Source organism: Durio zibethinus, chromosome 4, assembly GCF_047325235.1.
Source record: "Durio zibethinus cultivar Kanyao isolate XHJ-2024 chromosome 4, ASM4732523v1, whole genome shotgun sequence".
NCBI lineage: Eukaryota > Viridiplantae > Streptophyta > Magnoliopsida > Malvales > Malvaceae > Durio > Durio zibethinus.
Window position 1 is genome coordinate 654,954 of NC_143165.1, and position 14,487 is coordinate 669,440.

General features: G+C 32.0%; 1 protein-coding gene and 2 pseudogenes across 2 annotated transcripts; 2 read left to right on the top strand and 1 right to left on the bottom strand.

Moving 5' to 3' along the window:
* Positions 1-3,033: 3,033 nt before the first annotated feature.
* LOC111288502 (transcription repressor OFP1-like) lies at positions 3,034-5,538 on the bottom strand. Its single transcript, XM_022879410.2, has one exon. It carries the CDS (start codon positions 4,587-4,589, stop codon positions 3,372-3,374), a length of 1,218 nt encoding a protein of 405 aa, XP_022735145.2. The 5' UTR covers positions 4,590-5,538; the 3' UTR covers positions 3,034-3,371.
* A 178-nt stretch (positions 5,539-5,716) lies between these two features.
* On the top strand, positions 5,717-12,293 carry LOC149519000 (uncharacterized; annotated as a pseudogene). The gene is made up of 4 exons (XR_016341305.1): positions 5,717-5,919; positions 6,234-6,290; positions 6,807-7,307; positions 12,035-12,293. The product of XR_016341305.1 is annotated as an uncharacterized LOC149519000 (transcript).
* On the top strand, positions 12,170-13,834 carry LOC149519001 (S-adenosylmethionine decarboxylase proenzyme-like; annotated as a pseudogene).
* Positions 13,835-14,487: the final 653 nt, after the last annotated feature.

Below are 14,487 nucleotides of genomic sequence, written 5' to 3' on the forward strand. Positions count from 1 at the left end.
CAAAATGTAAGTAACATTGATATGATCCTTATGCAGCAATATATATTCTTTTCTGTCCCATTATGTTTGTTACTTGTTAATCTTTTGGATCAAACTAGATTAATTTTTATTATTATTTTAAATAAAATCATAGAAATTAAAAATAAAATTTGTAAAATTTAAATTTTAAAAATTTTAAAAAATTTTAATTAAATATAATATTTTAAAAAATATGGATCAAAGTTGAATTCATTTGATAAAAAATTCAAATATCATCGAAATAAACATAGTATATATAGAGGTAAAAAAATAAAGGAAAAAATATAAATTACTTATTAAAAGGAAAACTAGTATTTCAAACGAATTAATTATTTTGTAAATAATAATAAAGAAATTTGAAGAATTCATTGTAATAAATCCAATTCAATAAATTTGTTTTTTTTTTATCTCTTTTTAAATGATTTCTTATTTCAATATTTTAATGTCAATCGTTAAAATGTTATTTTCTTTGATGAATTAATTGTCATTTCCTTAATTTAAGATTTTCTTTTTTCATATAAAGAAGTAGAACTAAATTTTAATGCCAAAACTTCAACAAATAAAAAATGGTCCCTTTATTTGATTTGAAGATCAATATAATTCATGTTTTTTTTTGTGTGAAACTCATGTGAAAAGATGTTATAAAACATGACAAAGTCTGGGGGTGCAAGTAACTGGCAAAGTACTAATCACGCACGTGCAGCAGTTGGTTGGGGCATTGCTCTCCAATAATATGGGGTCATGTTGCTTGGGAACCCTTCCACCCTACGCTACCCTTCAAACTTTGTATTGTACGTTACCCTTCATTTGCCCATTTATAATATTATTATTTTGTGGGTTAGAAATATATATATATAAATTGTGTTGGCAGCAGTCAGGGATGAGAATAATTTTAATTGGATCGATTTAATTTTATTTTTTAATAATTTATAAATTTTTAAAATTTTATATTATAATTTTTAATAGATTTATAATTTTATTAATTTTTTTTTTGGGTCACTCCCAGCAGTAGCCACAATCTGCGGGTTAATGTTGGTCCCTCTGGTCGATCTCTTTTCTTTATTTTCTTCTGTCTCATCTCATGTCTCTCTCCGTTTTTTTAATCTCTTCTTTGACTCCGTCTCTCCTTGCGGCTCGCCGACACACTCCCGAAATTGCTTCAATTCGGCATTTTTTTGTTTTGGAAGTCGTGACTCTTTAGTATATATCACAAAACAACAAATATACATTCAAACCAGACAAAATCAATATAAATTTAAAGTCATAAGATTTTATAATTTTAATAGAGCCTCTTTCTTGTTGGCCAATGAGATTCATGGGATATAGTTGGCTAAGATTAGAGTAAATTAATGAGGTCCCAAAAGAAATTAATGCTCCTTTCGATACAAAAAAAATTTGAAAAAGATAAATTATTCAATCATTCAAAAATAAAATATTTAATATTTAATAATTTAAGATAAATAATTAAAGATAATGCATATAAAATAATTTCATTAAATAATTATTAATTGAACTCAAATTTAAAAATTTTAAGTTAAAAATGATTTTTGTCCATTGAACTAATCATGTAGTGAAATTAATGTTTAATAGAAAGTCAATGCAGAATGCAAAAGTACAACTTGAAAAAAAGTATTAGGAACCGCAAAATTAGGGATTAACAGAATAATCCTATTAAGAAAATGTAAATTTTTTTTTTATTTTATAGGGTAGGTAAAACCAAGCTTCAAGCTCTTTGTCCCAGAAAGAAACATCACTTCAAGTCCCACATTTCTTTTCAAGAAAAAAAAAAGGCAAAAGAAAATAATGGAAAACGAGTACTGTTACTCTCACAAAAAAGAAGCATCTAATTGCACAAAGGGAGAGTAATTTGTTAGCTAATCTGAACACTTTATCACGATCGGTAGAGTCTGATCATGCTTCCAAGTCAATGTTTCCATGTCCTTAAAAGGACATTATAGAAAAATAAAGGAAGAACCCCCCAAATCATGTCTGTTAATATTGCTATTTCTGTTTGAAAAAAAAGTACATTTGCCTTTTGTAATTATCGATGTTAACTTTAACTTTATCTCTTCGCCGTGGAAATTTTGAATTTTACAGCTTTGTTTTTTTTACAATGTGCTATATTGCCTGGAGCAGGAGATACAGATAGATATAGCTTTAGAATTGTGAAGATAGATAAAAAAACTGAACCCTCGTCCTTAAAGGGTATCTTCTTTTGGTAGAGAAAACCTGAAGCTGATGGAAGAAGCTGTCAGGAATTGTACGGACGAGGGACCCTTTTACATGTAATTCATATTCATAGAATCATATTGAATATCTGTTTTGTTTTTGTATTGTTTTGCGCACTATTCCTTATTTGATTTTGGTGCATGCAAAGTACTGATATATTCATTCAACAAAAATTATTGTCCTTGTGGTCTCTTTAGGAAGTAAATAAAACAGGCATGCCATTACCACGAGGTTAGTTTAGGTAGCAAGAGAGAGAAGACTTTTTTTATGTCAATAGAATTTGATTCTTGTAAAAAGTTTTTTGGAATAAAATTTTGAATGCATTAATCAGACGTAGAGAAATATATTTTTAAAATCGTCTTTAAAATAAATTAAGTTCAAATAAAATCTGAAAATACTTGGTACTAAAAACTTGCAGGATGCTACCTCATTTCCAATAATCGAAGCTTCTTCTTTTTTTTTTTAAATTTTTGGACATGAATTTTTTCATTATTGGATTTTGCTTCAGCCTTCCTCCACTGCATGAAGTGCAGGTAGCTGTGGGCTCAAACTTTGTTTTCCAGTTGTCCCTTTTGAAAACAAAGAAGCTTGTCCTTGTATCAGGCTTGAAGTTGCAACATGTAATAGATTTTCCATTGCTTCCTATTTCCCTTTTTCTTTTTGGAGTCCAACTGTCTCATTGGCAATGTTTAAGTGCAAAAGATCTTGATAATAGGACAATTTAGAAAAGCTAAAATAAAAAGCATGTCTTCAATGGATTCTGTTGTCATTAGCTGCACATCAAGATACGCTGCCAAAATTCATCTCTTTTTCTTTTTGGCTAAATGGTTTTCATTCTCATGAAAGCAGGAAAAGCCTTGTTACTAAAATACAGTCTCAACAGATCAGAAATATGATGACAGAATAAAACAGGGCTACCTAAAAATTCCAAAAAAAAAAAAAAATCTACCTCCTGAATTTTCTACTTTATTCAACTATAAATTGATATGTAATTGATTGGTAAAAGATGTTCTTGATTAAATTGCTGATCACCTAAGAACTAGTACTACTTACTTTGAAAGGAGTAAATGAAAAGAAAGTAAAAAAATGATAGGATAATGATAATATTTATACTTGGTAGGAAATTATTTCAACTGGACATCACTCAAATCAAACCAGATTTGCTTGAAAACCTTAATGATAAGGTCATGATATTCGTCGGAATTCAGAGAAAGATAACAGCAAAGCAAATCCTCCAAGTCCTTTGATGCGCTGATGTTGTTCTCCATAATCATCTCCACCATTGAGTCCATGAAGTCTCTCTGAGGATCATATGACGACTTCACCACCGCAAAACTATCCGATAGACTCCTCCTTGAGCTCGAGCTCGAGCTTGACGACACACTTTTTCGAGCATGAGCCTGAATTCTTCTGCTTGCAATTTTTGGAGAATTTACTCTAAGCCTTACACCAGGAGAATTGACAGGAAATTTCCTGACAGGACTAGTGTTCTTGTTCTCTTTCACTGTAATTCTCTCTTCCTCGACAACCTTGACAGAGAGTGAACTATGAGCATTTTTTTCCTCAAATTTAGCTGAACTCCTTCGATACTTGGTTGGTTCATTATTCTGCTCTTTCTTCTTGATATGCTTTACCATGTCGCTGAATTTAGCAGGCTTGGTTATGATCGGAGGGAGTTCAAGCTCAGACAACTTGGGAAACTCATCTAGCTTGTTGAATTTCTTAACAAAAGACTTGTTATCAACATCGATAACGATATCATTAGCTTTAGAATTGACTTTGCAGCTACAAGAAGTCGGCCAGGATACCATGTTATCGAATGATTCAGTTGTAAGAATGCAATCAGACCTGAATTCTTGCGGGAAAGACTCACAAGGATTTTGGTCTGAAGAGCTATCATCAGAAGAGGAAGAAGCTGAGTATTCTGGTGGGGAATCAGCCTTAGTCCAGAGCGTGGCACGGCAGCTACAACCGGCAGAAACAGAGGAAGTAACAAGTTTGTTAGACGACCTTATATTTCTTTTTCTGGATCGTTGTTTAGAAGATTTTCTTGGTGAGTCAGGGAAATGGGCATCCACGGATTTGGTGTTTGTTGGAGAAGCATAGAATCTATCACTTGGGATAAGCTCCCTAGTGAAGTAATAAGACTTTCTTGGATAAAAATGGTGGGGTTGCTTTGTTTTTGATGGCTTTGTTGTTGTTGTAGCAGGAGATGTCGGGTGTTGTTTTTCCCTGTAAGGGTTGGTACTGTTGCTATGGTTTCTGGCTCTGCCTATGTCTTTCAGCTTGTAGAACCAGGCATTGGGCATCATATCTGATAACCTAAACCTGTAATTGCCCATGAAAAATTTCTAGTTGTATGAAAAAAGTTAAAAGGGTTTATAAACTACAGAAACCTCTAAAATGTGAAAGAAATTAAAAATGTATTTGAAGATAAACTCTTGATCATTCTCCTTGATATGGGACTGACTGAAGAGCAGAGGCTGTATAAAAGGTAGAGATTGATTGAAATTTGGAGAACTGATGGGGTCCACGAAGGGAGAAAAAAGTTGTCAAAGGAAAAAGCAATGACTCTTAATCACCAAACCAAGTAGACATTTTGTGTTATTATAATCATTATTATTTTATTTACCTCTTAAATAAAGGTGATTCACCAGCTTAAACCTGCTTTTTTCCCCTACAGGCCCCAGATTCTATGTGTTTCTTACTTGATTAAATCAGCGGTTTTCCATGATTTTCCTAATGTTCTATCCGCTTGGCTCATATGCCAGCCCTCAAATTGACCCCACAAACCTCTTTTGTTTTCACCTGCCATGTAAACTAGAAAATAGGTTTCGGCTTAGGAAAAGGGCACCTTCATGTTCAGCTTTTTATCTGCTATTGCATTTGCTTGCGGCTTTAATACACACACACACACTTATAAATGGGCTATTTATCAAAGCTTTTACCCCATTACTAGCACTTTGCTTTCTGCTTTTGAGAAATCGACTTTCAACAGAAAATGAAAGCAACAAAATGAAAGAAAATTAAAAAGGAGCTTTTGGGAGTGCAGAGTTCTCTTTGGAACTTAGCATTATATGCGTCCAACATAGAAAATTCTATGGCCCATCAATACAGATTTTCAAAAACGCAACTGTATTCTCGGCAAATAATTCTGCTACGGATTACTCTTTCTGTTTAATAGCAAAGAGTCGTAAAGGCCTAACTTAGCCCATTTCTGAGCCTTGCAGCTTGAGTTCTTCTGATGGATTTCTGGATTTCACAGCCCAACCATGTATTATTGCAACCAATTACCTACATTATACTGGAGCTGGAGAACTACTTGAAGTCTGTGGCCTTACCGGATTCTTAGGACCTAAATTTTAGGTAAATGTGAATCTCGTTATCATTAGTTGTGAGTCATAACAAACACAAAGGGCCCCATGCACATGAAACTCTCTGTCTCTATCTCTCTCTCTCTTATGTAGCGATGGACCTTGAAAATCATTATCTGTTAGTCGTGGGGCAGACCGATCGAGCAGAAACTGTGGCATTGCGTTATCAACGTGTGATTGTAGAAGCTTATCCTATCGTTGTCCGAATTCTGGTCATCCACTCATCCTTGAGTAGCAAAATGAAAGAACTTCAACAGAGCCTTTTTCCTGGCCATGACCCTTTATTTTTGGTTCTATTGTGTGCATCACGATAAATTTCTTAAAGTTTGGTGTATGGTGTTAGAAGACTTAATTATCACTTGGACCAGCTGCATTAGGACGATACTGAAAGCTCATGGACTATATATGATTCAGATGGATGGGTTCCCTACAATGCAGGTTGAGGTTTGGTGAACTGGTCCCCTGCGGATGTTCGATGGAGGCATATAACCAATGTTCTACTTTATAGTTAATGTGTCCAAAATCTAATCAATTTAGAGTGGGGACCTGGTGATTTCTTGTCCAGCCAAAATATTTTGTAGTTAATGGCACCTTGTTGGTATCTTGACGCAGGAAAAATTCAGGGAGGTTATCGTTTTGTCCAATCCAGAATGTTTTCCAGACTGATGTGTAAGTTTGCTAGCAGGAATCTTTTCACATGTAGTTGTGGTTTATGAAACAATTAATGGATGGAGATTTTAGGCCCAAAGCAGTTTTTCTTGAGTGAAATGCCAGAGCTATCAATAAATTTTTATGGATATCTAATCACTTGTTAATTGATTTATGAACAATATAATTTGATAATAATTTGATGAATATGATAATTAAATAATTAAATATATAATTTATTATAATTATTTATTTTTTACATATTTATTTATCTCTTGTTATTTTTTAATTATCATATGAGTAATTTTTTAAATATGAATATTTAATTATAAATATTTTTTTAAATAAATCAAATACATTAAAAATTATAAAATAAGAGTTTTTATGATTAATAATTAAAATTATTATATTTTATAATAAATTGAATAAAATTTTAAAAAATTTTACGAATGATCACAAAAATTTTCATTATATTCACAATCATACCTAATGTGATATGACGGAAATCGTGATCACAATCGTAGTTTAAATCCCTACATTTCAACTACCCCAGAGACCCAAGAACGTCACGGTTTCCCTGCGGATGATACTAATGCAAATGAGAAAGGGTCATGGCAGATGTGGAACAGATCTCCCCTCGGTCAGGATGGTCTGGGTTTGGTGGGTGGTCCAGCAAGCTGGCTTTTAGCTCTGGCTCTAGAGCATAATAGATCAAACAAGGAAAATTTTGTGTACCCTTCTACTCAGAAAACTATGGCGTCATTATTCGCAAAAGAGGACCCTATTCTTTGCTGGCACGCAATCTCCTCAGAAGTTCTTTCTTGGTAATGGCCAGAACGGTGGAACATTCAGTCCTGTAACTGGTTCAAGTGATCACGATACATGGTTACATATTGCTTTCTTTTCATCATTGTCTGGCAGTGATAACTATTTTCCAATCAATCCTCAGGAGGAAATGAGTGAAATGAGTTATGGAAGTCCCAGAGGATCTACATGTACCCATCCATTTCAGCCGTCTCCTTTGAATTGTTGGCCCAAGTGAGTGCATTGAACTTATATCCTACCATTAAATGTAAGGTTTCACATAGTTGTAGATGGAAAAACAAGAACCTTGAACGTTGTCTATTTTATTTGTTGAATCATTTAACTGTTGATTTGAATGAGATATCTTTACTCTTGGCATTTTGAGTTAGCTCTAATTGGCTGAAAGCATTGTACCAGTGGAAATTATTAGAACTTTAGGAATGAAATTTTTTGTATCTTTTGGACCTATCTTTACTCATGGATTTGAAGTAAGCTATGTGTGATGGAGGCTGTTGTACTAGCGGAGATGATTAGTCTTCTAGGAATAGACATTCCTGCATCTTTGGCTTAATTGAGTTGTTAATACTTAATTATATGAACCGCTAAATCTGAAACAGCAGAATATATGATAAATGAAGCAAAATTTTGTTTTTGATGCTTGATATACATGCCTGCCACTAACTTGCTTAAAATGCATTTGTAATGTAGATATTAATTGCAACTGCTGCTTTTTTTTTTTTGCACTTGTATATTTTCTGTTGGTTACCTAGCCTACTTACCTGTTATGTTTTATGAAGTTAACGGCAACCGTTATGCTCCCATGGTTTTATTTCATACGTGCCCTTAGTAGAGTTTTTTCCAACGGTAAGATTTTTTAAAATCTTTATTCCTTAACAAGGGTATTTTTAAACTTATTTCTTTAAGAAAGGTATTTATGCCATGTCAATGACATGTCAGCTCTATATCATATTTTTTAAATAACAATTTAAATGAAAAAAAAAATTTTAATTGAAACATTAAACTTGTAAGGGGTTTTTTTTTCCTAAATTATAATATCTTATAAACCCTAAATCTATTTTTCCCCTACATTTTACCTTTTTTATTAAACACAATTTTCTCTACAAAATTTTGGAGCACAAAGGTTTGCAAAGAGAATTATATTTGGCAGTATTGTTCTTGATCTGAAAAAAATTTTCGATTCTGTTAGAATCCTAAACCTTGTAGTTATGGCGTTGAATTGTAATATAATCTCCATGTTAATTAGATAAGCAAAATTAGTAAAATTCATACTAGAAGGCTTTGTTTTTACATGCATAAACCATAATTTATTGGGTCATTTTAATTTAGAATTTTTTTGTTATCAATTTTTTTCTTGACAAAAAGAAATTTGTTTGTCATTATTGCATCATTCTCTTCTTTTTTTTTTTTTGGTGAGAGTTTCATACATTTTGATGAACTCAGAATTTGAACTTGAGCTAAGATAAACCATATAACTAAGGACATATTTGCTTATGTAGCTTTTTCCATGATCAGGCCATACAGGGCTTAAGATTAGAGTTTAATATTTCATAAAGTTTACAACAAGCATTAATTAATATGTGAATATTGCCTGTTTATGGACTTCTTTATAAATGAATGAAAAATCATACTTTTAGCTTATATTTTTGTTTACAATTTCTAATTATAGGTAGAATCTCTAGTTAAAGATATATGCAATACAATTTCATTTGCATTGTTTGAATTAAAAGTAAGTTGATTTTAAAATTTTTACATTGTAAATAGCTCGGCAAAGTGAATGGCTTTTCTACTTGAATTTTTTACTTTTGCTTCCAAAGCAATTTCGAATGGCATATTTTATATATTATTGAATTCTTATTATATATGATATTGAGCTAATAATTATTTTTTATTATTTCAATGCTAGTTGGTAATGTCAGAAAGAGAAATTCCAATTTTTTGTTATTTGAATGGTAGCTTCATTGAAAGATTAGATGGCTTGTGTTATGATGGTCCTCCTTTAAGAGCAATTAAATTGAAGTGAAAAACAAAATTCAACACATTGATGGACAAGATTTATTGTATTACATGATTTGATAGAGAGCGAGCATGACTAAATTTGGTTTGTCGGTATCCAACAATAGTGCAATCATCAATGATTAAATATATTCGTTTACCTATTGTGGATGATGCCAATGTAGATATCATGTTGGAAATTCCATCTATTCATCCCTCTATTAGCAATGTTGAATTGTATTTAGAAGTGGAATCAATTTTTATTGGACCTGTCGAATATAGGGGTTAATCCAAAAGTTTTGTTCCATTTGCTCAATTGCCAACACAAGACAATGACACTTCGTTGGATCATGCTAATACCCACCATGCTAATCAACCAATTTTGCCAAGTACTAGTGAACCTACCATGGAAAGGCAAGTATTAGTCATAGATAATATTTTTGGATTCTCAGATTGCGAAAGTATTAGCCAATATGACAAAGATACTAGTGCAAGTATAACTACAGTGAAATAATTAGTTTATTCTGAATCTAACGATATATTCAAGGATATGAATGTGAATAATGAAGTATTTGAAAAAAAAAACATGAGGAACATGAAAAGCAAGAAGGTTTTGAAGATGTCAACCTAAAAGTTGATAGCACCACTATAGAGGTGCCACTTCATGAGCCAAACATGCCATTCTTCACCAATATTGACTGAGTTGATCATGCTATTACTAGTAATTAGACACCACAAAGCCAAAGTTTTGCTTGGAATCTTGATCTTGAGTTGAGGAAAGGTTTAATTTTCCAAGATAAGGCAGAATTGAAAAGAGCTGTACAATTGTTCTCCATCAAGAGACACAAAAAGTATGAAGTGGTGGAAATAAAAAAAATATGGTCATTAGGGTGTAAAAGACATCGAGAAAGTGGATGCAAATGGAGGCTTCATGCGTATCAATGTAAAAGTCATGAACTTTTTGAGATTACTCAATATGATGCCCCTCATATATATGTCTACCCAAGGTTGAGTCGTGATCACCCACAACTAGACTCAAATTTGTTAGCACATGAGATTGAAAGTCAAGTGAAAGTTGAACCTTCGATTACAATTGTAGCTTTAAATGCTAAGGTAAAAGACAAATTTTCTTATGATGTTTCATACAAGAAGATGTGGCATGCAAAACAAAAGGTCATTACAAATGTTTTTGATGATTGGGACATATCTTATAGGGTATTACCTAAATTTATTGTTGCACTTGAAAAGTATAATGGAATGATTGTTATATGGCAATTTGAGTAGTTGCGTGATTCAACTATTAGAGTATTCGGACTATTCCACCGTATTTTTTGGGCTTTTTCACATTCCATTGAAGGGTTCAAGTATTGTAGACCAATTATAAGTATTGATGCTACTCACTTGTATGGAAGATATAAAGGTAAAATGCTTATTGCAATGGGAGTTGATGCTAATAACCAGTTTTTGCCACTTGCATTTGATATTGCTGAGGAAGAATCTTTTGATAGTTGGAGATGGTTTCTTACTTGCATTAGATAGAAAGTGACTTAACGAAAAGGGATTCGTTTGATATCTAATCGTCATTGCAGTATTCGTGCAGCAGTGAATGAGCCTAGCTCTAGATGGCAAGAACCATGGGCTTATCATCGAATTTGCTTGCGACATATATGTAGTAATTTCAATGATAAGTTTCATAATAAAAACTTGAAAATACTTGTTATAGAGCTGGAAATGCACATCAGTTACGAAAGTTTGATACCATAATGAAAGAGGTAGAAAAGATTAATCTTGAAGCTTGAAAATGGTTAGATAAGATATAAGTGCAATAATGAGCATTGGCACATGATGGTGGTCGACGTTACAGAATAATGACAACTAATTTATCTAAGGTGTTCAATAGTGTGCTAAAAGGGGCTCGAAATTTACCTATCACAGTATGTGTGCAATTAACCTTTTATCAATTGGTTAATTTTTTTAGCACCAGGCGGGGCTTTGCACTGGAGGCATTGGCAAAATGAGACTTGTACACTCCTCATGTTACAGCTAAACTTCAAGGTTATCTGGCAAAGGCCAACACACATGATCTTGTTCTATTTGATATACAAAAAAGAGTGTTTGAAGTAATAACTGCATCTTATGGTGAGAGAATGCAACGAGGTCATAACAAACAAGTTGTTCAACTTGATAAAAGAACATGTACATGTGAAAATGGCAAACTTATAAGTTTCTCTGTTTTCATGTGATGGCTATATGTGGAAGGTTGGCACTTGATAGTTGGCAATATATAGAAAAGTATTATTCCATTGAACAATATTCTCAAACTTGGACACCTAAGTTTAATCCAATCTCTCATGAAGCTTATTGGCTAGAGCCTAATATCCCGTAATTATTACTAGATCCTAATCTTAGACGCTCAAAAAAAGGTTGACCACAGTCTACATAAATTAGAACTGAGATGGATATCAATGAAGGTCGAACAACTATTCGTTACGAACTTTGTAAATAACCAGGCCATAATCGTAGGACATGCCAAATGAAAAGACATAAAGATTCAAATGTAGCTGCAGTTTAATATGAAATATAAGGTATTTCTTATTCTTTTTCATTTAAGTTTATTGAATATGTAATTTGATAACTTGTTTCTTCAAGGAATCTACCAGCACCTTATATTTCTTACACCCCATTTATAAATTATCAAATTTTTTTATTTGTGCTTATATCTCTGCTTGCATTTTCTTTATATTATTTTTGTTTTCCATTTTCAATGCTAAAATTTTTAGCAATGGATCTTTGAGATGAGACTTTCTATTTTTTACTCCAATTTCATAGATTGATAAAAGGAATTTATTTGTCTAATGCTGGGAAATAATGGATAATCATGAGTAATATTCTTTTTCTTCTCAAGTTAAAAATTATTTAATACATATATTTTTTTCAAATATATGCAGGGTTACCAAGAATTCTAAGAAGAATTGTGAATGGAGTGATTGCAAATGGCATATCCAAGTAGTTTTGTTGAGCAAGCATATTGTTTTTATTTTTAAGACATGAACTTGTTCATTTCATAGTTTCTTAAAGGTTTTATGATTTTGCTTTCAATTTACTAGTTTTATCTTTTAATTATATTATGAAAATGTTGGTTGCTTTGTAATTTGATTGGTTTCAACATAATTTTTTTAAAGTAAAGAGCATAAAATATTTAAAATCTTTTTGCCTAAATAATCATCAACTTCCCATTATTCAACTGCAAATATGTGCTTGATTCAAAGAAAATTGAATATTTTTATTACCCAAAACAGAATAGGGAAGCTTTAATACAAAGTTAATAGCTGCAATATCAAAAAACAAATGAATATAAAAGAGAAAAAAAAAATTACATTTTGAATAGTCTTTCACAAAGTTCTCATTTATAGATCCCTATTGACTAAGTCACAAGAAATCCCAATGACATTTGCAAGTCTCTACCTAATATTCTTTGCAACTGATCTTGATGGAGTAGCATCTGTAGAACTGATTTTGCCATAAATTCTATAAGGTATTTTTGTGGGAGTTTTATCTTCCTTGGTGCTCAGCCCTATCCTCATCGTAACTTCTCTGAAAAAGTTGCTATCTTTGATAACTATTTTGGGAAGCTTGGTGCTGGCAACAATGCTTATACAATGGGTGGACTCGATAAACAAAAATGGCATGTGTACTCTGAGTCTACAAAATCAGTTATCACCAATGGCCCTATTTACACTGTATAGATATGCTTGACTGGTTTGGATAAGGAAATGGCTTCAGTTTTCTACAAAGACCAATTAGGCTTGGCAATTCTGATGACCAATAAATCTGGCATAAGAAAGATCCTTCCAGATTCTAAGATATGTGATTTTGAGTTTGATCCCTGTGGTTATTCAATGAATGCAATTGAAAAGGCTGCAATTTCTACCATTCATGTTACACCAAAAGATGGGTTTACTTATGCAAACTTTGAAGCTGTAGCTATGATCTGAAAAGTTTGAATCTAAAGCAGTTTGTGAACAGAGATAGTATTCCATATAGATTCAACAGAGACAGTATATGATAAATATAAAACAATGTATAACAGGGAGGTTTTGACCAGATATCATTACTTCAGCAGTAATGTTAATAATGAAGCAACACAATCCTACCTACCAAGCATAAAGCAATGGAGTTTTTTCTTACACTAAGATAGAATAGAATCTTTATTCCTTAATAAAAGCATTTTTAATCTTATTACCTTAATAAAGGTATTTTATGACACATAACCATTTTGATATTTTTCTTTTTCATTGTCATTGTTGCTCATATCTTTCTATAACAAAAATGAAAATCTTTTATAAAAAATGGAAATTAAAAAAAAACTTTAAAACTCATATCTTTTTTAACAGTGTTAATTCACTTATTGAGAATAAATTCATTTTCTATTTAGAAAACAAACTTAAAAGAAGCTCTACAAATTTTGATGGGGTTATATTTTGAACTTGAACTATAGAGCAAAGAAGGGTATCGAATATTAAAAAAAGTATTTGATACAATAGTAAAATAAAAAATGTTGAAACTAAATTTTATTTAAAACGAATAGCATGAATGTAATCTATCCATATATAAGCAAAATTTGAAAACAATGGTCTAAACATGAGAGTAATAAAATAGAACGTTTACCTGATAGTCTTCTCAAGAACTTCATAGCGATTCAACTGACAACCATCAGCTAACTCAACAATCCCATCATAAAGTCTTTGAAGTTCTCTTGAACTGCCTACCTGCAACAATACTGTCACTCTGTCAGAACAACTTCACAACCCCAAACCTCAAAATTAACCAACACAATGCCGGTAGAACCCACGTAATCATAAAATTTTCATATAGTCACAAAGCAAATCAAGTGAAATTCCTATTCAACTTTTAGCATGTGTAAATAATTTCATGAATTTGAAGCTGTATTCAAAGTTATGCATTGCTTTCGGTTAATGAAAGATTGGTTCACACAAACAACATTTAAAACAACATCAATTATAATACCCTTTTTTGATAAAAAAAAAAATTAGGCTACCCCGTCAAATCATCCCCTAAAGCAAATTTTTTTCAATCTCATGTTCTAATAATAGAGTCAAGCCTCAAACAACATATGCTTGAGTATGCATTGGAAATTCTTACAAATTAATTGATTTTTTTTTAAAATGGCATAATGGAAATAAAAGTAAATATAGCAAAAAAAAAAGATATAGTAATCAGTCAGAGTCAAAGTAATAGTAGTACCAATTATGGAGGATGACTCTCCATTCGGTTTGAACCCACCTAGATGAGATTTCCAACGTTTAGCTTGGTTACACAGAAACTGCTGCAATTGGGGCGTATTTCACCAGAGTCCATAAATAAGTTTAGGTATGAGATC